Source organism: Acomys russatus, chromosome 18 (assembly GCF_903995435.1).
Source record: "Acomys russatus chromosome 18, mAcoRus1.1, whole genome shotgun sequence".
Lineage (NCBI taxonomy): Eukaryota > Metazoa > Chordata > Mammalia > Rodentia > Muridae > Acomys > Acomys russatus.
In genome coordinates this window covers 2687766-2712351 of record NC_067154.1, presented here as the reverse complement: position 1 = coordinate 2712351, position 24586 = coordinate 2687766, and the positions used below count along the sequence as shown (strand labels likewise).

Below are 24586 nucleotides of genomic sequence, written 5' to 3'. Positions count from 1 at the left end.
TAAGTGCCATGCCACTGCCAGTCTCTGCCTCCCCGGTTCTGCCGGACGATGGGAGTTGAGACCACGGAAGACAGGAAACATTGCTTTCCTGGTTTGGGAATGGAATTTAGATTGTCCATTAGCCTTGTCCACCCTCACCACACCAGTCTCCTGCAATACCTTGCAGCCTGAATCTTAAAGAAAATACAGTGCTTGTCCTCTGCAAATCAGACTTCTGCTCACATCCTCTACATCTGGAATGAGAAGAGAAGAATACAGAGGAATTGGTTTGGGCCACTTTGGCAAACCTGGTGTGGCCTGAACTTGGTATTGGTAGAGATTGCCTTACACTCAACAGGGAGAAATGGAAGAAACGACCCAGAGAAGGTTCTAGAAGGCTTTCAGAGCACTAAGCAGTGAAGCTGCATTTTTTGAACAGTACGTGAATCAGCTCTTTGCTACAAGAATGGGTTTTGTGGAAACACAGCAAACTCTAATTTTAGATGTGAGGCCTTCCCGTTGCTTCTGAGGTGTGTTAGTCAGGGTTCTCCAGAATAATGGAATTTATAGACTATGTATCTGGGAGTTAGTAGAATGCCTTTTTGGCTATGGTCCGGCTAATCCAGAGGTGGCTGCCTATAAGTGGAAGGTCCAAGAATCCAGCTGTTGTTCAGTCCATGAGGTTGGAAGTCTGAGCTGGTCTTCAGTGCACACAAGAATTGTGAAGAAGTAGGCTGCAATGCCAGTGAAGGCATGGACTTGCCAGCAAGGCAAGAGCAAGCAGGCAAGGAACAGAAGCTTCCTTCTCCCATGTCCGTATATAGACTTCCAGCAGCAGGCATGGTGCAGATTAGATCTGGATTAAAGACGTGGATTAAAGATTTGTCTTCCCACTTCCGAAGAGCTGGATTAGAGGTGTGTCTTCCTACCTCAAAGATCCAGATCAGACGTGGATCTTCCCACTTCAAACTGACCAAAAGTCACTCACAGGTGTGCCCCTCCCCCATTTGTAGGGTTCTCTGTTAATTCCAGGTGTAGTCAAGTTGACAGCCAAGAACAGCCATCACACGAGGCAAGAGAGAGACTTTCCAGTGCCTTCTGAGTTGGGAGGTATCTGGTTCTGGCTGAGCGGAAGGGAACTATCCCAGCCGCGTCCGTTTTGTTTTTATTGCTGGTTTTGGGGCTTGGGGTGCTGGGAATGAAGTCAGGGCCCTGAGCCTGTTAGGCTAGCTCTGTATACCTGTGGTTTCTAGAATGCCCAGCAGCTAATTTAAAGATGATCCTCTAAAACTACTAGGGTGTTTGGGATTTTGTGATGGCGTCTCCTGTGACTCTTACCAGCTGTGGGATCTGCTGCAGGAAGATAAAAACAGGCTGGCTGCCTTGCACTCCTTTGGTGATTTCCAGTCTTGTATTATTTTGGGGGGGCAGGAGGCTGAGGGGTCGAACACTTCCAAGCAGACATGTGAACATGAGAATTTATTTTTCTCCAGTACAACCCTTCCCAGTGTGCCCCTCCTTCCTCGGACTGCTTATTTGCCAGGACAGAAACATAACACCTCCTGTAAGGTATGTCAGCTTCTGAGAAGGGCCCTTTGGTGAGGACTTGTCAGAGCTTCAGCCTCAACGCCATTATTGGGGCGGCACCGAGACTTCACGTAGCTCATAGCTAGGCTGAGTTAGTGTTTACCTAACACCTTCCATACCAGCAGACCCCCAGCTAGCATATCCTCTGAGCCAGCACATGGGGTGGGTGTGGAATAATCAAAGACAACACTTTATTTCAGCACCCCCGGCACCTCTGGAGAAATGCGCTGTAAAGATGCCAGCGGTTTGGAGGATGTGAAGGAATTGGTGTTGAGTCGAGACCTACTCCTCCTTTTATTTAAAACAAAACAAAAAAGAAAAGGACTTTTTCTGTTTTCAGTTGTGATAAAAATTTATATAACTTAGAATTTGTGATTTAGAAGTCTACAGGTCTGTGGCATTTGCATTAATAATATTATGAGTCCTTGCCAGTGTCTCAGAACATGTTCATCTCCCTAAAGGCAACCCAGCATGCTTTAAACACCGTCTTCCCTTCTCCCCACCTGCCCTGCCCTCCAGCTGCTGGCAGCCTCTGCTTGTAGCTTTCTGTCTTGCCTGCTCTGGACATTTCCTATTCTCGTGCCAAGTCTTTGGGACTGGCTATGTTTTCAAAGTATGTCTCTGTGTGTAGTGTTGGATCATGGTTGAATTTATCTATGTCACAGATGCTATTCCTTTTAAGGGATAGGGCACATTTTGTTTAAGTATTCATCCTTCGGGTGATGGAAATTTGTTTTTCACCCTTGGAGGTCTGTAAATCTTGGTGGTGTGGATGTTGGGAGGTAGGTATCTTCTGAGTCCATTCTCTGTTCTTTTGGGTGTGTATCTAGGAGTGGGATGTCTAGGTGATGTTGTTGATTCAGACTAACCTCCTGAGGATCAGTGGCTTCACCATCTTGCAGTCCCATCAGGGAGATGACAGCATCCCAGTTTCTCCACACCTTCTCTGACCCCCATCCTTTTCTAGAAGCTTGTTCTGTGTGCTGTTTTCATAGCCATCCTCGTGGGCATGAAATGGTGTCTTGTGGTTCTGATTAGCATTGTCCCAGTCCAGAACACGTTGGAAACCTTTGCTTGTACATGCTGAGCAGTGTGCATCTCCATCGTACAAAACCTCAGCCACGTCCCTTGTTCATGTTTCATTCTGGGTTGTTTGTCTTCTTACTGTTCATTCTTAGGGGGTTGCCTGTGCATTGTAGACACCAGGTCCTTGTCAGATATGACCGATTAGCAACGGTTTCCTCCCACGTGTTGCCTCTTGCTCCTCTGTAATGTCATTTGATATATTTTACGTCTTTTAGATTTTCAAATTTTCATGTATGAGTATCTGACCTGCTTGTATGTGCGCCACATGTACACATGGTGCCCAAGGCCAGAAGAGGAGATCAGATGCCTTGGAACTGCAGTGTGGATGATAACAAGCCATAATGTGACCTGGTATCTGGAATACATACGAAACCCATATGGATGAATTGAATTGAATGAATGAATTGAACCCTGGTCCTGTGCAAGAGCACCAGATGAGCTTAACCACTGAGCTACCTCCCCAGCCCTACCTCTTTTTGGTTTTGTTTAGATTGCTATGCTATTTTGCGCAGGCTGGCCTCAAATTCCTGCGTAGAAGTGATACTCAGGTCTCAGCATCTGAGTAGCTGGAAAAACAGGTGTGCAGCACTGTGCCCCGTTTAAAGGTTTTTAATTTTAATGAAGTCAATTCTATGTTATTTATACTTTGGGTACCTGAAGGGGCCGTGATCAGCACAAGTGCCCTCAAGCTTCAGGCTATGCTTGAGCTTTCTAAAATAGCTGCTCAGAATTCCAGCTGCCCCCACCAAGGGCCACAGTGAGGGCTGTCGCCTCTGTTCCGGAGCTGCAGAGCTAAACTAGAAACACCTATAGTGCCAAAGTCTGCAGTATCTCCCTTGCCTTCTGTCTGGGTACTTGCATGGACATTGACCTGTGGTGTGTGTCCAAATCTTAATCTCCTTTCTTCATAAGGATCAGGGCCCGCTTGTATGTCATTTTACCCTCTGTTCATGGTCTGGGTTCCAAGTGCAATCCTATTGTGGGTTTGGGTTTCAACATGGAGAAAGAAGTAAAGGGAGAAAATAGGAAATAAAGATATTCCTGCCTCATAGGAAAAGGGCATACATGTTGCCTGATGCCTCTGGGTGAGGAATAAATCAACCTTCTGGGCACCAGAGGCCGTTCTGTGCTGTTCTTTCAGTCTGAAGCTACCTGGATCTCCCAGAGACGTGGCAGGGTGACCTGGGGGTCCTCTTTGCTCTCTTGCAGGATGAATGAACGTGACCGTCTGATCAAGAGGCTCAGCAGGAAGACACCCCCAACCCTCTTCCGAGCAGGCTCCATCCAGCAGTGTGTCACCCGTAAGTGACTGTGGGTAGCAGTGGGTGGCGGACTGCAGGCTGAGTGGGGCAAGCCAGGCCAGGGATGGCTGCCACAGCTGGTTCAGTGAGAGCATTTTCTACAAGTTGAAGGTGGGTGCTTACAAGAAAACATATTAGTGGGCTGGTGGGCAGTTCAGTCGGGCTCTACCTGTCAACAGAGACTTTCTCAGTGGAGAGAGCAAAATGGTATTATGTCACCTGTGAGCACACCACTTCTTTTTCCCTATGTCCCTCTGCCCCCTGGGAGGGGCGTAGCACATCCAGGAGGACACAAAATCAGAGGTCAAACAGAGGGCACCCACACGCAACAGGCTGTGCTATGCTGAGGTTTCTAGGTCATCACCATGGAATCTAGGTCACAGCCACAGTCTCTGACCCAAGATGGGGTTCAAGGCGTGAGGATTGATGGGATCTTCCAAAGACAGCAGTCTACAGGGGTCCCCTCTGGACTCACACTGCAGGGGTCCCCCTTTTGACTCATACTGCTGGTTTTTGTCCTGCCACTTTACCTTTCTGTGTCCACATCTGTAAAATGGAAACACTGTGAGAACCCAGACAGAATTATTGGGAAGGTAAAATGAGATCATTTTATATATATATATATATATATATATATATATATATATATATATATATATATATATATATACACATACACACACACACATACACACACATAATGTGTGTATGTATATATGATCATACATAGACACATATATTTACACATACGTGTGTGTGTGTGTGTGTGTGTTTGTGTGTCTAGAAGCATGTTTGACCTAAAGAGTTCAGTAAGTGCTAGGTAATTATAGTTATTATTCAGTTAGCTGAGTAACTCTGGACAATGTGTGTATTTCTCAATGTTTCTCCTTTTTTCCTCTGGGAAAAGAAAATACAATGATATGACATCCTTATACATTATCATATGAAGAATATAAAGCCTTTAGGATGGATGCATTCACACTGTGGGCCACACTGCTTCCCGAATGAATGTCTCAGAGTAACCAAAGAAAGACATGTGCAGCCAGATAAGGAGACTGGGGCAAGAGGATCACAAGTCCTAAGCTGCTTGAGCTATAAAGTGAGTTCAAGGCCAGCCTGGGCAACTCAGTGAGATCCTGTCTCAAAATAAAAAGTGAGATGAAGGCTGGAACAGGGCTCGGTGGCAGACCTCTTACTTGGCCTAGGTTCATTCCTCAGTGTCAAAAGCAATTACGTGTTTTCACGTGTGTCCAGGGGACAGCTATAACTGTCTCAACAATGACATCATACTTTTCTTAAGTCAGCATTTGAAGGGGGAAAAAAAGGTCTACTGAACAAATACAAGAAATAAGATAGCTTCTAAAGCCACACTGCATTTATAAAAATGATTAGTGGAGGGCTGGAGAGATGGCTCAGCAGTTAAGAACACTAGCTGCTCTTCCAGAGGACCCAGCGTCAATACTTAGCACCCACACAGTGGCTTACAGTCATCTGTGACTCCAATCCCAGCACTCTAATCCTCTTCTGGCCTCTTCAGGCACACAGTGCATAAACATATGTTTAGACAAACGCATAGAATAACAATAAATAAAATCTTTAAAAATTTAAACCCTTACTGGGGGCAGTGGCACACGCCTTTAATCCTGAGGAGGCAGAGGCAGGCAGATCACTGTGAACCCAAGGCCAGCCTGGTCTACAAAGTGAGTCTAAGATAGCCAAAGCTACACAGAGAAACCCTGTCTCAAATAAAAAAAATTTAAACCCTTAATGAGGAGTACCAGAGCCTATTGAACAGCCTAGCATGCCCCTGCCATTCCCAACTCGACTTTCAAGTGCGCACAAGTCTGGGTCTAGGAAGGGCCCTGCTGTTCTCTGAGCCTTGAGTGTCCCCCTCCAACTGTCCTGCTGCCAGAGACCTTGGCCTCTCTGGAGACCTGAGAGACTCTGATCTTCAGTGTTTGGTTGTCACCTTGGTTTGTACAAGGGACAAAACAATTAGTCAGAACCTTTAGCAATGATTAGAATTAGGCTCAGTCATCATGAATCCTGTGCCTGTGTGAGGAGATGGGGTGGGGGGGGAGGGGATGGAGGGGAAAGGGAGGAGGGAGGGGGAGAAAAGGGGAAGAGGAGGGGGAGGGGAGAGATCAGAAACCACATGCACATCCTGACTTTTGCCATGTGATGCCTTGTACGACCTTGGGACCCTGCCACAAGGCCGTCACTAAATATGGTCTCAATCTTTAGCTTCCAAATCTGTGAGATGAAATAAACCTTGCTTTATAAGGCCTTCAGCTTTGAAAGCTTCATTATACTAATAAATAGGCTAATACAGTTCTTATGACCTGCCAGTGTGCATATTAATAACTGAGGTCAGTATTTCCTGGACAGTCTAAATTTCCTCCCCAGCACCATGGTTTGCATCCTCTCAGAAACTCTCCTTTCATTAAACTACTCTCAGCTTTAAATGAAGAGAATGTAAGGATTTTATTCTAAAATTGGGGGGGGGGATGACTTGACTTTCAGTTCCATTCCATCAAGACGAAACAACTAAGAAATCAGCCACACACCACCCCATCTGGAAGCAGGATCCACGGAGGACCACAAGTGGGTCAGACAATGTTTCCTCTTGGTCCTGCCTCCCCTGCAGGAATTCCTGAAGATGAACAGAAGTGGAAAGTGCAGAGAGCCAGAGTCTCCCCTGACTCCCCATAGGGATGCAAATGCCAGTTAAATGTCCCCCCACAAAATAAGCTAGAAAGAAATCCTGCTTCCTGGTCAGACTTGGGAGCTGCCCTGCGGAGCCAGTGAGTGACCCCATGGCCTGTCTTTGTACTGGACCTCTGCCACCCTAACTCCCACCAGGCCTGGTTTCTAAAGGGAGAAATGTTCTTCCAGGGAAACACTTGCCTCTTAGAATAAATCTATTAGCACGCCCCTTCTTTCCTTTAGTTTTGCACTCAAAAGTGAACCAGAACTTTATGGCAGGCAAGTTCTCTGCTGATGATCTGGAGTCCCAGGCCTCTCTTCTGACTTTCCATCTTGAGACAGGTTCTCAATCTGTTGCCCCATCTGGCCTTGAACTTGCCAACCTTCTGCCTCAAGAGGGACATTTGGCTGTAATGGCATGGTCTGGTGCTTTGTATTTGATTGTTGACTATGTAGCTCCCTGAGGTCTACTTGCTGTCTTTTAGGAGCAGACTATCACACACCCCAAATGATGTTATGTAAGTTTGCCTCCAAATTATCCCTGATTGGCTGAATAAGCGCCTATAGCTAGGGCAGGCAAAAGTAAGGTAGACATGGCCAAGATTCAGGAATTGGAGGACAGAGGATCATGGGAGAGGAGATGGGCAGAGGGGAAATGAGACGGGTAGAGGAGAAGAGAGGAAAAATGAGAGACCTCTATGGTTAGCTTAAAGAACCATGTGGCGGGAGGAATGGACTCTGAGGATCAGTGTGGCTGGAGAGAAGCAGCCCAGATGGAAAGAATGTGCAAGTATTTATATTATTTTGCATGGAAAGTAGCCCAGGTAGCAATGATTAGAGCAAATGGCATGGAAAGGGGTGCGGGCGGGGGGTGCTGGAAGATAACGGGATAGTTTAGAGGCAATTAATATCTGCCCAGCTCCAGGTGAAATAAGGAATATTTAAAAATTCTAACTTGTGTCTGCTTCTTTTTTTGATATGAAAGCAGTTAAATTATAACTACCAAAATATTTATGTGTATTAATAGCAAATATTAGTAACTAAATATTTTCTACAACATTTGATCATGTTTTGCACACTGGAGAACAGGTCAGGATGAAAGTGTTTCCCCACCTTTCTGAAGAGTTACTGAGGCAGCCTCTTGTCAGCCCACAGGACCCCTTTGGAGCCATGAGATTAAGACTCTTCCAGAGTTGGGTGTCCAAAAGGACACCCCAATAATGTTTATTTTTAATGTCTTAACCTTCATTCATAACTCCCTACAAACACACACACACACACACACACACACACACACACACACACACGCACACACGCACACACACACACACATGCCTAAAAAGGATTAGCAGCTTTTCAAACTGGGGTGACTATTGAAACATGCTCCTTTCTCTGCTACGGCCTCTCCTCCCACCCCCACCCCCATGCAGAGTGTAAGCAGGCCAGGCAAGGGAGCAGCCTTAGTATACCCAGCCAAGGATGCATCCTAGAGCCCTTGGGAAGGACTGGAGCTATAGAGGGAGGGTGTGCCTTGCCCCAGTCCATTTTATTTTACAAAGAAGCAAGCCCAAACCCAGGCATCTTCAAGCATCCAAGGTCACAAAGCCTAGTAATGGCCAAGCAAAGGTTAGAAGCTCCCTTTTGTGCCCCTAGTACTCCAGCCATCTGGTCAACCTCCAAGACCGATGCCCAGCCACCTAAGAATGTCATCTTCTCAGAAGGAGCCCAGTGGTCCTCTCTTCTCCTGCCTGAAAAAAAAAATGTTTTTAGAGTCTCTCTGGGAGGCCTGCCCTTGATCACAATGACTTTCTTCAGAATGAAGTGTCTCCCTGGTGGCTTGTGGCAGCCACAGCCACAGTGGAAGCCGAAGCATCGCTCTAGCAGTCCATCCCATGCAGGGACAGCTGCTGGGACTGGTGACCCACAAGTTTACACAAAACCTTCCTTGTTAGAAGCCTAGAGGACAGACATTGTCAAGTTTAACCATGGTATGCAGCCTTGCTACCAAAGGACACACTGGATTTCTTTTACTACGTTTTGTTTTGAACCAATCTAAAGGAAAGGCCGTCCTCCAGGGCTGCAGTAAGAATGCCTCACAAAGCACACCTTGTGTGCAGTCAGGGCAGGGACCTGAACAGAGGAGGCTGAGGAGGAGCAGCCCCTCCCATTCCCAGAGAGCTCAGGCAAGCCATGGCCCATTTCTACACCCAGCATTTGCTCCTTACCTCACAGAGGCAGGATGTGTGGAGCAAGGCCACCTGTGTGGATGGAGAGCACCATAAGGAAAGCCCTGCCCTCATGTCTGAGGGCAAGGTGTGGCTTTAGTAGATCTTCCCATCCAGGCTGGCTTTTGCCTCTATGCAAGGACCCACCCTGCTTTTGCCAGGGTACCAGGTGTGTGTGTAGGTCAAAGGTCAGCTTTGTGGAATCAGTCTCTCCGTCCACCTTTATGTGGGTTCCAGGGTACAAAGTCATTTTCCCACCTTGTACAGCAAGCACCTGCTGAGCCCTCTCCCCAGCCCCTCTATGGCTTTCGACTGGCTATGGGGAGCTCCTGCTATGCTAGGAGTTGCTTTTCACATAGTGGGACTTCCTGTTCCAGGAGATTCATTTTTGTTGGAAATGGGAATGGACAGAGGCAGGAGTGCCTGTCCATCATCCATGTGCCTGTCCACCACCCATGTGCCTGTCCATCATCATGCATGTGCCTGTCCATCATCCATGAGCCTGTCCGTCATCATCCACGTGCCTATCCATCATTCACATGCCTGTCCATCATCATCCATGTGCCTGTCCACCACCCATGTGCCTGTCCATCATCATGCATGTGCCTGTCCATCATCCATGAGCCTGTCCATCATCCATGAGCCTGTCCGTCATCATCCACGTGCCTATCCATCATTCACATGCCTGTCCATCATCATCCATGTGCCTGTCCATCATCCATGAGCCTGTCCATCATCATCCATGTGCCTGTCCATCATCCATGTGCCTGTCCATCATCATCCATGAGCCTGTCCATCATCATCCACGTGCCTGTCCATCATTCACATGCCTGTCCATCATCATCCATGAGCCTGTCCATCATCATCCACATGCCTGTCCATCATTCACATGCCTGTCCATCATCATCCATGAGCCTGTCCATCATCATCCACGTGCCTGTCCATTATTCACATGCCTGTCCATCATCATCCACGTGCCTGTCCATCATTCACATGCCTGTCCATCATCATCCATGAGCCTGTCCATCATCCACGTGCCTGTCCATCATTCACATGCCTGTCCATCATCATCCACGTGCCTGTCCATCATCATCCATGTGCCTGTCCATCATCATCCATGAGCCTGTCCATCATCCATGTGCCTGTCCATCATCATCCATGTGCCTGTCCATCATCATCCATGAGCCTGTCCATCATCCACGTGCCTGTCCATCATTCACATGCCTGTCCATCATCATCCACGTGCCTGTCCATCATCATCCATGTGCCTGTCCATCATCATCCATGTGCCTGTCCATCATCCATGTGCCTGTCCATCATCATGCATGTGCCTGTACATCATCCATGAGCCTGTCCATCATCATCCACGTGCCTGTCCATCATTCACATGCCTGTCCATCATCATCCATGAGCCTGTCCATCATCATCCACATGCCTGTCCATCATTCACATGCCTGTCCATCATCATCCATGAGCCTGTCCATCATCATCCACGTGCCTGTCCATTATTCACATGCCTGTCCATCATCATCCACGTGCCTGTCCATCATTCACATGCCTGTCCATCATCATCCATGAGCCTGTCCATCATCCACGTGCCTGTCCATCATTCACATGCCTGTCCATCATCATCCACGTGCCTGTCCATCATCATCCATGTGCCTGTCCATCATCATCCATGAGCCTGTCCATCATCCATGTGCCTGTCCATCATCATCCATGTGCCTGTCCATCATCATCCATGAGCCTGTCCATCATCCACGTGCCTGTCCATCATTCACATGCCTGTCCATCATCATCCACGTGCCTGTCCATCATCATCCATGTGCCTGTCCATCATCATCCATGTGCCTGTCCATCATCCATGTGCCTGTCCATCATCATGCATGTGCCTGTACATCATCCATGAGCCTGTCCATCATCATCCACGTGCCTGTCCATCATTCACATGCCTGTCCATCATCATCCATGAGCCTGTCCATCATCATCCACATGCCTGTCCATCATTCACATGCCTGTCCATCATCATCCATGAGCCTGTCCATCATCATCCACGTGCCTGTCCATTATTCACATTCCTGTCCATCATCATCCACGTGCCTGTCCATCATTCACATGCCTGTCCATCATCATCCATGAGCCTGTCCATCATCCACGTGCCTGTCCATCATTCACATGCCTGTCCATCATCATCCACGTGCCTGTCCATCATCATCCATGTGCCTGTCCATCATCATCCATGAGCCTGTCCATCATCCATGTGCCTGTCCATCATCATCCATGTGCCTGTCCATCATCATCCATGAGCCTGTCCATCATCCACGTGCCTGTCCATCATTCACATGCCTGTCCATCATCATCCACGTGCCTGTCCATCATCATCCATGTGCCTGTCCATCATCATCCATGTGCCTGTCCATCATCCATGTGCCTGTCCATCATCATGCATGTGCCTGTACATCATCCATGAGCCTGTCCATCATCATCCACGTGCCTGTCCATCATTCACATGCCTGTCCATCATCATCCACGTGCCTGTCCATCATTCACATGCCTGTCCATCATCATCCATGAGCCTGTCCATCATCCACGTGCCTGTCCATCATTCACATGCCTGTCCATCATCATCCACGTGCCTGTCCATCATCATCCATGTGCCTGTCCATCCATCATCCATGTGCCTGTCCATCATCTGTGCTCCAGCTGGTTTGATCTTCCCACCTTCACTGCTCCCTCTGTCTCCCTGACGCCATCCTCCCTCCTGTCACTGCCTGGTCAGAAATCTTCACCCTCCTGCTCAGACCAGTGTCCTAGGGGACCCCTACCCCACTCTGCATAGGAATCCTTGGTGCCCACCCAAGCCTTTCTGGGTAATAGCTGGCAGGCCCAGTCTCCTGAAGGGCAGGAGGAAGCCAGTCTAGGGATATGGAATCTGGGTTTTGGCCACACAAACGAACAATATCATGGAGTCTTCTCCTACAACCTTCGGCAGCCTGTCTTGCCTGTGACTGTGTCTTCACACCCTGCAGACTTTACTCTCTATGAAACATCTGAAACAAACAAACCAAAATAACAAACAAACAAACAAAACCCCACCGAGTTAACAAACTGACAACTGCCCACCTTTTCTGATTTCCTTTTCCCTTTTAAAGAGTATGGCACCTTGGGGTGGGGTTAGTTATGGTTCAGATCACTTACATAGGATGCAGGAGGCCCTGGGTTCCATCCCCCACACTGCAAAAAAGGAAAAAAAAATTTTTTTTAAACAGTGTGCCAATTATCAGCCAGCTCCATTGACAAAGCACAGACAAGTTTGGTTGTGCCGTCTTCTGGCCAGGGCATCTAACTGAGCAATGGGACTCTTCTGTCTCTCTTGCCACAGCAGGAGTTGTCACAAGAGAGTGGGTCACACTGTCCCGCTTTGCCTCCCAGCTCTGTCACTCAGAGGTCTGTGACCTCAGGCAAGTAAAAAAAAAAAGTCTCTGGGCCTTCCTTCCCTCACCTATGAAGTGGGAACGCGGTGCCATGTGTCGGCGGGTGGACTCCTTGAGCCATTTTCACGCGGTGTGTAGAACAGTGGTGATACTTGTTTTATTATTATCCCGTGAGGCTGAGTCACGCTGCGGTCGTGGAACCGTTCACTAAATCTTCCTTCTCGTGTGTTTGTTCTCCGTGTTTACTCAGAAACAAACCCACTTCAATTGCTTACCAGCCAGAACCAGTCCAGTTTACAAGCGGGGACCTCGAGCATCCTGTGGCTTTGCCAGCTTCTCTATCAAGGGCATCTTTCCTGACATGTTTACGGTCTCATAAAGAGCATTAGGCAGATCAGGACATTTCCTCTTGATCGGTGGTAGACCGTGGGGACATGGCCCACTTGCCCACGTTTACATTTTCCACTGACCCCCTAAGATCTAGGAAACCCACTGCTGTGACTTGAATGGCCTCCGTAAGGCACGCGGGCATGTAGTTGCTATGGTGATGGAATTGAGGGGGAAGCTTTAAGGATGATAGGGTCACGTGAGCTCTGTCCCAGCCAATGGACTAATGTTGTTGCCCACACCAGGTACTGCCTCCTGCCATTGGACTCCCAGCCTCCAGAACTGTAAGGCAGACTCCAGTTTCTTCACCTAGTCCATGATATTTCGCTACAGCTGCCAAAAGCAAACTTCTTCCACTCCAAGCCATCCCCATCCCAGTTTGGTCAGCTTCCTGCCACCACAGTCCCTCTTGATCATGGTCCCCTTTGACTTTCATAGGCATCTTCATCCCAGGTCTCTGTCTCCAAGGCTAAGAAAGTCCCGTGGCCACACGGTCCAGTGGGGTCTTCCAGGGAAGCTCCCTGACTCTCCGGCTAACACGTCTTCCCGTGTGTTTCTCCGTAGATGGGTATGCCTTTTCTCAAGAAGAGCATGGAGCTGTTACACAGGAAGAAATAGTCCGTGCTTACGACACCACCAAAAAGAAGTCAAGGAAGAAATAAGAGGCTTTTTTTTTTTTTTTTTTTTTGCTCCTGATGGCTCCAAGGAAAGAGATTCGGTTTGTTGCACGCAGTGTTAACACAGTTTTGTCAGAAAAGACTGGCGCCAGCAGCCCCAGCACCAGAAAACATTTCTGTGGCCTTAGCCAACCAGTTTGTTAGCAGCTGTCTGTCCCCTTGCAGTCCCAGGGTATAGGCATGGGGAAGCCACTCTCCTCCCAGCTTGTCTGCAGCGCTTGGCCCAACTTCTGTTTACGTCGTTATGAAACATTCAGCTGGGCTCTGTGAGGTGTGAAATTAAAAACTATGTTTCACCAACACTTACACGCGGATCCTGGTGGTTCTGGGAGAGAAGACAGGGCATTACATTACAAGAGACCAGTCCTGTGTAATTGGAACAGGGTCCACTCACTTCCTGTTTGGTGGGCGCACAGATCCTGCACGCCTCGCTTTCTGCAGATTGCTCACTCACTTCGATTCCTGGTTTGTTTGTCTGAAGTTGGCATAAACTTCTTGATTGCAGTGAAATCAGAAAAACTTACGGTTGGAGGATAAACCTGAGAACATCTCTTTGGTTCTTTGAGCCACGGCCTCAGCAAGGCAACCAACCAGCGCCCCCATGCCTTCTGCACCTCTTTTAGGTGCAGCCTTCGGTCTGACCATTGCCACCCTGTGTTCCTGTCCTCAGACCTTCACAGCTGGCCCCTGGGTGTGCTGCCTCACAGCTGGTAGCCACACATACAGTTTCTGTGTGTCTCTGCCCCTCTATATGTTCAGATACGGATGTCAGAAATCTCTCCTCTTGCCTAGCCCCACCCTGCCCTGCCCTGCCCACTGCTGCCCTTTAATCCCATAGCTGAAGAGAATTGGCCATCCCATTCCCAGCCTAAACACTTAGCTGGTTTTTTCGTGTTTCTTTTTTTTTTTTTTTTTTTTTTCTGATGGGATCCTGTGGGTAAGGGAAGCAGGCACTGTATACCACTTCCAAGCTGGGCCTCTGGCAGCTTCTCAGACCCGATACCTGCTTCCTGGATGCTCAGAGTGCACTTCAGACTTTCCACAGTTTGGAAGTGAGTTTATAATGGTGTCTGTGCACTGAAGGGACAGAGCTGGCCCTCTGAAATTCTAGAATCAGGGTGAGCCAAAAGGATAGCACAGGGCAGAGAGAGGTGGGAAAAGAGGACCCCAGATCTCCCTGGAAGGTGACAAAGGACATGAGACTCAGGAGGCAGACCCAGAGGACATTTTCACCAGATCTCCAATGGAAGCTCTCAAGTCCTACTCTGAACAGACGGTTGTGATCAGCCTGTGTACACTGTAGCAGAAACCGTACCTTTTCCCACAGACTTTTGTGTTTGGTTGATTTTGTTTTTGAGACCGAGTCTTACACTGTATGCCAATCTAGCCTTGAACACACCCTATAGTCCAGGCAAGCCTCAAATTCTCAGCAGTTCCTCAGCCTCCTGCATATGGTCTCTGTATCCACAAGCTCGAGGCCCAGGGGCCTCTCTGATTGGTGGCTTGGGCTCTAAAACAAGGAAGGGAAGTGCTAGTTTCCAGATTTGTCCACTGCATGGGGAGTGGGTCAGGGGGTGGGGGAAGGAGCACTCTGAGTTGGAACAGAACCTGTGTGCCCCAAGCCTGCATGTGAGAACTGGGGGGCTCTCAGAACATGCAGGCCTCTATTAGCATCCTTTCTTCCATTTACTTTGGCTGCCAAACTCCAAAAGCCGAGATTTTTGGATGGCTCAAGGTAAATACCTCTAGGCACCTGTTACTGCCAGCTTAGAAAACAAAGCAGCAGTCAGGATGGTTGAGCAGTCCAAGGTGCTACACTAAGGAAAAGAAAAGACACCATGCTTTATTTCCTAATCCTTTTCCTTTGGAATCAGAGGTGAGTGAGTAGTGAAGAAAACATGGATATGATTTACATTGAGTAAGAAAACGGATTCTCACTTAGGAAGCGATCAGGATGCAGAGATGGCTTGAAAGCATGGAAGGAGGTACATTAACAAGAATCTTGGAAGTGACCTCTCTTTGCTCCCTGAGGCAAGTAAAAAAGAAAAAAAAAAATCTAGTGTGCCCAGCAAGCTGAATCCTGACAGACTGTACCCTGGGAGAAACAGCAGGAAGTGTGCCTCAGATCAGTGGGGCCAGCCATGGTGTATGGCTATCTATATTGCATACCCGGAGAGGAAGGGGGCAGAACTGTGGAGAGAGGAAAAACCAACTGAATGTGCCCTAGGCTCTCCACTGTGCGCTCTCTCTCTCTCTCTCTCTCTCTCTCTCTCTCTCTCTCTCTCTCTCTCTCTCTCTCTCTCTCTCTCCACCTCCCTCCCCCCTTTCTCTCTCTCCTTCCTCCTCTCTCTCTCTTCCTTTATCCTTCCTTCATTCCATCTTCCTTTATTTCTGTTTGTCTGTCCTTTCTGTCTTTCTTTTTTTTCAACTTTAAAGACTAGATTTATTTGGAGAGAAAAACAAAACCCTTACATTATCTTAAGACATCTCCCAAATAATGTCTATAGATAATAAATCATTTTCATAGAAAAATATTTTTGCCCAATTTTACATGTATTCAGGAGTGGGATATAAGTTAACCCCTGCATTAATCTTAACAGAGAGCAAAGTAGGACGGCAGGACACAGTAGCTTTCTTTTCAAAGGGAAATAGACATGAAGAGGGAAAACTACCTCTTCACTGTCCACAACCAATAGTTTTTAAAGAACTTATTCAACTGTAGGCAGCACTCTAAAAGCCCACTTCCTAGCTACTAGCCAATCAAGTCCACCGGCTAAGCAATTTGCTATGCCCACTGCTGCCGCACACTAAACCAACACTTGCCCATTAAGGTCGTTTGTCCACAGGTACCCTGGCTTCCTGCAACAGGGGAGCTCGCCATCTTCAGAGCTGACCCTACAGAGCTGCAGATCAGAGCTCATGTGTTGCAAGAGAAGCCAGGCCCTTGTTCAACAGTTCCTCGCATTCTCCTTTATTCTTAAGGGAAGCTAAGAAACCAGTCCTCCTAAGCACAAAACCATGCGGTATAAGTCACATTACAAACCCAAGCACGGGCGTGGGGTTCCAGTGGAGGAAAGTTACAGAAACCTTAAAATACCCCAGCCACGGCTCAGGCCTCTGACTCACCTCTCCTCGTTTATGCACCCCTGTTTGCCTCCCAAGTCCATCAGCTGAAGTTCCCCCGTTCTCTAAGTGTTGAGGTCGGGGTGACAGGAAACAGCAGGAGCAGACAGACCGGTACAGGAGAGCTGGTTCACATTAGAAAAGCAGTGATTCCTCCGGCTGTAGCTTTCTGGTGGCCAAGATAAATGCCTTTGAGAACAGGTGTGTGACTTACAGGGACTACTTTTGGGAGGCTAACAGTATCGTCGAGAACGTGAGATGACCAGAGAGACCAGGCTTTGAAAGAATGTGGATATATTTTAAAGTTTACAAAGAGCACTGTTTAGAGGGGGCAAAGCCAGGATGCACAAGACTAGTGTGACTTGTTCTTGAACCTTCCAGGGTGGAGGGATACGGTGAGAGGGTCCTGAATGTGGAGATCTACTTAGTATAGCTGTCTCCTCACTCTCATCCTCACCATCCACGGACAGAGCAGGCAATTTGCTTGCAGAACTGAACTTGGGGACTCGGTTCTCCTTGGAGTTCTTTGGCTCGGGTGCACATCTGGAGTATTGGTCCTTTTTGACCTATTTTCTACCCAACTCCTGCTAGCGGTCTTTGTTCCCTCCATCTCCAGGGCCACAGCTAGAGTCCCCACTTTGGCCTTTTGGGACACTCACCCCATCTATTTTGTTTTTGTTCCTTTCCTTTCCGGTCTTTTCCTCCAAGGGCTACATGCCCTTTATCACTTGTAAGGGATTGCTGCTCTCTGTCTGAGCTCTGAAATCCAGCAGGAGGCTCAGAGCATCACTCCCCCCCTCCCCCGCCCCAACGTGTTCTCCTTTGGTGAAGGGGCTGGCATTACCTTTAGAGGCTAGTCAGGTTTAGGAGGTTTAGAGGTTGGAGAGTGACAATCGTCTTCTTTATTGGGTGTTTCATTTTCTAGAGATTTCTCGCCCTCCTATATGTATATGCCACATGTGACTGAGGCCCAAGTCTGCGATGACTCACTTCCTGTCCTCACTGTTCTCTTTCCTGAGTTCACTTGGCAGACTTGGGTCTCTCTCCTGGAGTCAGCCATCCAGTTTTGGCTCATCCAGCTGACACTGTAACTTCTCCTGTAGCCACTTTTCTCTTTCTTTCTCTAGCAGCTGTGTCAACAGGCTTTGCCCCTCCAAAGATAGAAGCCACTCAACTGGCCTGGAAGGTGCTAGCAGAGGAATTGTCTTCTTTAGGAGTGCTCTGGGGCTTTACTTTCAGCCTGGACTTTGGAGGTGTGGGGGACCTCTCATCACGCCGATAATCATCCTGAAAGCAGTTGTCCGATTGCCCCGTCTGTCATATGATCTTCATCCTAAATTCTCTGTAGTTGCCATGCCTGGTACTCAGTACCAGACACTCTTCTGCCATTGCCTATCCCGGAGTCCTATGGTCAGAGTGTCTGTTGCCTCTGTCGTCATAGCTATCCTGGCACTCATAGTGATCAATATCTCAGCACAGGCTGCTCTGATGGCCACCCAAAACCTAGGTTGGTGCTCTGACAGTCTTGATATATTTCACCTCTTCTAGGTGGGGAGTTTTCAAAGCTGTCTGCAGCAGGACAGCACCCCCCCCCACCCCATCTGTGTTTGTTTTGTTTCCATCTTGATTTTTCCCCCCTTCGAGATAGGGTTTCTCTGTGTAGCCTCGGCTGTCCTAGACTCACTTTGTAGACCAGGCTGGCCTTGAACTCACAGAGATCCACCTGCTTCTGCTGGGATTAAAGGCTTGCACCACCATGCCTTGCTCCATCTCAATTTCTATCTCAACCAAAAACACAAACAAGAACCCGAAATCACCCCTATCTTTATCCAGTGTTTCATCAACAACCTCCACTCAAAGGCTCATTACCTAGAAAGTCCTCACTGATATGCAGAGCACTCCATCCACAACCAAACCTTTCAACCCCTTTGGATTTCTGGGGTCACATGGCAAGTGCACAGCGCTGAGCCTTCATCCTCTAAGAATTCCTTAATGGAGTCTTCTGTCACATCATAGGGCAAGCTCCCTGGAAAAGCAGTGTTGGGTGGCAATTTGGGAAGACAACCCCAGTCAATAGTTGGCTTCTGAGCAGCCCATGGAGCAGCGGGAGGGATGGCACCATGTATTGGAGGGGCCTTGTACACCTCGCCCATCAGTACTGTGCCAAGTCATCTGCTTCGTCAGCCTAGCTGACTGGTTGGGGGACATAGGTGCTTCCTCCCCCATCGGCGGCCAGAACGTCTGTTCCAGGGGTGCTCTTCCTCTTCTTAATCTTCCTGTTTGCTGAAGCCCCCACATTGGGAGGGAAAGAGAGAACGCAAAGGCTCTACTCACTATTCATTTTCCTTTGGGAACTAAACCCATTTGGAGAGATTGGATTAAAAGTCAGCTTTTTGTCCATACTTAGCCTTCTCTTAAAGGCCTGAAATCAGATTAGCGAACGAGAGTGTTTGTTTGGAGTTTTTTGTTTTCTTGTCTTTTGACTTTACAGTGTGCATTTTCCTGGAGCATATTTTCTTCTTTTGAGAAGTAGTAGACTAAACAGTCTCTGCAATAATGAGGTATACAAGCAGGGGAAAACATTTCTGGGAGGGCCGATTTTCTACTTTTTTTCTTTCTCTCTCTCCTGATTAAGCTTTCTCCTAGCCAAATGACTAAATTGGGTTTCTAGGCAAGGCAGCTGTCATGGTATGTGATGCATACTATTTATGCAAGTCCCCCTGGGGAGCTGTGTCACTTGTCCTGTCTTTAAATTGAGGTCAGAGTGTCTCACACACAACCCCTCCTTAGGCAGTACAGTGGACTGGACCAGGTTGCACACACTGGCTGTCAGCTCAGTGGAAATGTCATGTGGGACATGTCACTCCTGTCACATGGTTTGTGACCCCTGCACAGCTTTGGTCAGCACTTCCAGGTCTGCCTGTGGATTGAGCTAAACTGGGCTTAGGGCTAGGCCTGCCTCACACAAGGCTCTTATGTCTCACTAGATCCTGTTCTTGAAACTGTAAACCGTACAGCCAGTATCCTTTCAACTTAGCTTTGGATTCTGCTACGCTCCCCACACCCACAGGGATGGCTGCAGTGTGGACAGCACACACTAACTGGAGGCAATACCCTGCCCACTTCTCCTGGGCAGCCTGGATTAGCACTGCCTAGTGGGTGGGGGTCCCCTCTGTGATACTCCCAGAAGCAGAGCTGATGTTCCTGGTTTGTTTCAAGGCAGAACAGTACAGATTTTTAGATCAGTATTATTTTCCCATCTTCCAACACTCACGCACACACAAAAACAAAGACACGAGCGTGAGGTAGCTAACTGTGCTCTGGTAAAGGGGACAGTGCTTCTTCAATATTTAAAAAGAAATATGCTAGACAGTACCCTGGGCTTCAGCAGAACCCAGCTGAGCATTTTCTTTTCTTTGTCCAGCCTTCAAGTGTGCACAGAGAAGATGAGTAATGGCTAACCAAGAAGCAATTAATGATTTTGTTGTTGTTTTGAGGCGAATCCTTATGTAGCCCCAACTGGCTTTGAACTCACCGTATACTGAAGCCACCCTTGAACGTCTGATCCTCTCTGCCTCCTGAAAAACATTTTCTTGTATGTTTGTTTCTCTGTGCTGGGGCCGGAACACAGGGCTTTATGAATGCTAGGCTAGTGTTTGCCACTGAGCTACTTAAGTTCCCAGTCAGTGAATGTTTTCTGTTTGTTCCGGGTTTTTGTTTTTGTTTTCATTTTTGTTTTTCAGCAAAACTAGGCAAAAAGAATCTGAAAATGTAAATGGATATGTAGGCTTTCAAGTCAGTTTTTTTTTTTAAATAAAGAAAGCTATCATCCGTACTCTCTCATTTGTTATAGTGCTGAGCTTTTCTTTTGAGTCATAAAGAAGATCATTTTCATCAGCTATTCTCATCCTGGGATTATGTCTTAAGCCATAAGTCAAGTGTCTGCGACACTGCTGTCAGGTGAGCCGGTCTTTGTTTGGAACATGTGAAAGGGCTGCACAGTTCAGCCAGGGTTTGAATGGCTGCCCAGGGTCATTGTCCCAAAGTAATTCAAGGAGTGGTTCACCTTCAGCATTTGAAATGGAGCCTTCGTCTCCTGGGGTCTTTAAAACCTAAACAGCGAAACTGGCCAAACAGGCAAAGAAATAGCAAAGAAATAGGTTTATCAGGTCAAATCAAAAGATGGCGTGCCATCTGGTGTGATGGTACCCACCTGTGATCCCAGCCCCCAGGAGGCTGAGGAACAAGAATTGGAGATCAACCTGGGCTACACAGTGAGTTCCAGGCCAGCTGGGGCTACATAGGAAGACCCTGTCTTAGGAAACAAGCAGAGCGGATGGCATCCCCTGTCAAACTCTCTGCATGCACATGCTTAAGTTAACAAATGTAACAAGGGCGAGAAAGTTCAAATAAAGGCCCCTCAAAGTAAGAAAGTGTGTCAGTTGGCTGTGTTGCTAATTCTGTGTTGGCTTCAAAGATGTTATCTATGTCAATACAGTAGGGAAGATTAACTCAGGCTAGCCTTAATAGAAGGTTATTATGAAGGGTTTTCCATGGGTAGCAGGGATACGGTCCAAGATTCCTATGATGGACTGTCAGGTATGCCTGAGAGAAAGACCAATTCTCAACATAGTATATAGCATCCTTTAAGCATTTTTCCCCTCAGTACCGTGTTCGTCCATCACTTCCCTTTCCGTATGTGTGCCCTGTTTTGTTTTGTTTTGTTTTGTTTCTTTGTTTTTAAAGTTTCTCCATCATCCAGGATGAATGATTTCTTGCATGGGAAGAGGACGGTGTGGAAGCAACATAAATCCAAGTGGTTAGAGGCTTCGAATCAATGCCACTGAGCAGAGGGGAGAGATGGCCCCACCCCCAGTCCAGCCCAGCCTTAGGAACACCTCAGCAGTCCCCAGGGAGGGGAGACAAAGGAGCGATTCTTTTTCCACGCAGGCTGGCCCCTTTTCAGATGACAAGCTCCTGCTCTCGCTGCCTCTGAGATATCTCCTCTGCTCCCTCACCCAGGCATCAGACCAAGAAAAACATGCTCACAGGATTAGCCCACAGGCATTCCTTCTGACCTGGCTCAAGAAAGGAAGGAGGCCTGGTTGTTTGAGAAATCAGAAACAAAGTGTCAGGTGGCAGTGATTTGTGGCAGAAATAGGAAGAAGCAAGGTGAAATAGCATCACCACCCAAACAGTACTGCCCTGGGGTGGGGGGGCCTTCAAGAGGCCTGGTCAAAAGCTGGGAGCCCTTCCTGGTGGTACACCCTGTGATCCCAGCACTCTGGGGGCTGAGGCAGGCCAAACAAGAGTTGGAGGCCAGCCTGGGCCACAAGCAAGATCCTATAAAATAAAATAAATAAAAGCTTTGTGCAGGTAAGATTTTCTGATTTCCTGTGTGGAAAAAGGAGAAAAGCTAGAGCCACAGGCTTGGACCGGATCCAGCTGTGTTCCTAGAGGTAGCTTGGTATGTGTTTACAGGGCAAGCAGCAGACACCAATTTAAGAAAAGAGGAAAAGAGGAAACGTGCCTGGTCACGGAGTTTCTCTCCTTCCAGCAACATCCCGGCAGCATATCCCATAAGTATGGACAATTATCCCACGGCAATTACAAAGATCCCTGGGCTAGTGAAGACTTGTCTGGTTTCCAGACATAAACGCTGTGTAAGGCCCGGGCCTTCTGCTCCTTTTCCCTTCTTGCCAAGGATGGCCAGGAGCAGACCAGCACCAGGACTCCTCCATCCTGCCTTCCTCTCCAGAGCATCGCAGCTTGCACAGGGGAGAGGCCCACATCCTACCTGTCACTGAACCCACTGTGAGGGTATGGCTCTCATGTGAGCAAAGCCATGTGCCCCACCCCCACCCCCAGTCTCCTGTGATATCTGTTCTGAGATTGTTCCAATATTCTTTACCAAGGACAGGTCCTAATATGGCCATGTAGAGGGATGCTGGCTGGGGGGTTTGTTAAAATGACTCCCAGCAGATAGGTGAGCTGTTTCCATTGGCACATGCGTTTCTGTTTTCTGCCCTCTCTCTGGAAGTGTAATGACTCAGCGCCATTAATGTCATCCGGTTGTTTAAGTGACAACAGTGTTAAACATGGTGGTACGAAGTCAGTGCCCTCCTGGAAGGGGATCCATGCCAAGGACGTCTCCTTGTAGACTGGTTTTGACCAGGGGCTTTGAACGATCCTGTTAACTGGTGTGTGTCTGCACAAACCCATTTCAAATAAACCTTTGGTTAAAGCAGAAGATTGGATCGTGTTTTACTTTGGAATTTCCTTTCCCACCCATAAGCAGTTACTGTAGCCACGCCCACGTCATGAGCAAAAGCTCCAGGAGGCCACACCAGGTTTTGACGTGTCAGCCAAACTGTCTCTGGAACAATATTCCCTGTCAGTTCATCTCCGGATCCCTGCAAATTGGGAGGGGCCTGTTCGAAGTCTGTCAGGGACAGCATCCAACTCACGGCGTGGGCAGTACCATCGCCATAGAGTTGTCTACGGAGCTGAATGAGGCTCATGTCCTTCCCTTCTGCTCTGAATTGTTTTTTAAATGTGTTTTGATTTGAACTATTCCAGTGAAAGTCCGTTTGATTCACACACCCCCACCCCTACCCTAGCTTTCCAAAAAGTGTTTTTTCATGCATTATTCTTCATGGTTAAAAGTCTTTCTGCCTGGGCCCGAACGTGGCTCAGTTGTAGAACACTTGTTTAGTGTGGGTAAGGCTCTAGGTTCCATCTCCAGCCCCAGACAAAATGACAGGAGTGTGTGTACACACACACACACACATACACACACACACACATCTGCTAGCCAAATTGTAACTGTTGCTTCCCCCAAGACCCCAAGTGTCAGAATGGCCGGCTGCTGAGTTCTAAAGACGCGAGCTGGAATATGGCGATCCAGCCCCTGGAGCTGAGGGGGATGAGCACCGTGTTCTCCAAGAGGCAGTTTCAAATGTCCTAGAAAGCATAAAATGGGAAATATCCCAGAAGCCTATCAGCAGTAGTATACACAATTAGGCAAGAGCCCTACAATGAAATACCGCACCACAACTAGAAGACACGAATCGCTGCTGTCTCTATCCAGTGGTGGTCACAGCGCAGAAGGAAAGACAGACAAAAGAGATTCCACACTGTGGAATGTCATGTAAACGAGTCTCAATGCCAGGCACAGCTCATGTCCCCGGGAAGAGAATTTCTGACTTTCTGACCTAGAAGATGCTTTATTGAGCTAGACGCTGAAATCTTTGTGCTTGCTGTATGCGGTTACCTGGATAGAAAAGTTAAATGAAATAATTCAGTATCCGTCACAACCAAAATTAACAATAAAATTAAAATTTTCAGAATGTAAAATTATTGGGGAGAGGATGTGTAGTGGTGGTGGTGGTATGTGTGTGTGTGTGTGTGTGTGTGTGTGTGTGTGTGTGTGTGTGGTGCTGGAACACAACTGCATGCCATTCAAGAGTTCCAGAGTTCAGCCCCAGCCCAGTTCTTACTCTATGATTTCCTGAATCTGGCTCCGTCCAAGAGAAGGCTCCAGATGACTAGCCATGCCAGAGAGAGACCCAGGGATGAGAGAAGCCCTGTAGGTTGCGAAGCCACAGTGTAAGGAAACAAGGCTGGTCCATCAGGCACATCACAGAGAAAGTACTGATCAGGGAACAGAGAGAACCAGGTAAAAACAAGACATTTAGGTTAACCAGGGCAAAGAGTAACACTTGATGGGCTCATGGGAGAAAAACGAGAACCCTGCCCTAAGTTACTTCTAGGGTTCAGTCTCTGATGTATTTGTTTACATAAATCATGCGTTTCTCTATATTGAACTGATTAAAACCATCTAAATAGGAGTTGGAGTGTGTATTTATGGGTGCAGCTGTTACATGTCATGTGATGTCTCACCCCAGAAGTGAGAATTCCAATCGTCAGATTCAGAGGCCACTGGGAACACACTAGAAATGATCCTAAATTGATTTTGCCTGATCATGCATGAATCCAAGCAAGCTGAGCACTGCACACTCCACTGTGAGCTACCTGCATATGCACAGTCCATTCTGCTGGAAACATCCTGACAGTGGCCT

The 24586-nt window shown here is 47.8% G+C and overlaps 1 protein-coding gene and 1 pseudogene across 1 annotated transcript in view; one reads left to right on the top strand and one right to left on the bottom strand.

The window, feature by feature from the left end:
- LOC127201971 (phospholipid-transporting ATPase IB) overlaps positions 1-14158 on the top strand; it is a 199621-nt gene extending 185463 nt beyond the window's left edge. The window contains exons 12-13 of the mRNA XM_051160575.1: positions 3862-3953; positions 13270-14158. Of these exons, the coding sequence (XP_051016532.1) occupies positions 3862-3953; positions 13270-13367 (190 nt within the window). The 3' untranslated portion in view covers positions 13368-14158. The remainder of the gene's footprint in view (positions 1-3861; positions 3954-13269) is intronic.
- LOC127201970 (eukaryotic translation initiation factor 4B-like) lies at positions 13676-23026 on the bottom strand (annotated as a pseudogene).
- Positions 23027-24586: the final 1560 nt, after the last annotated feature.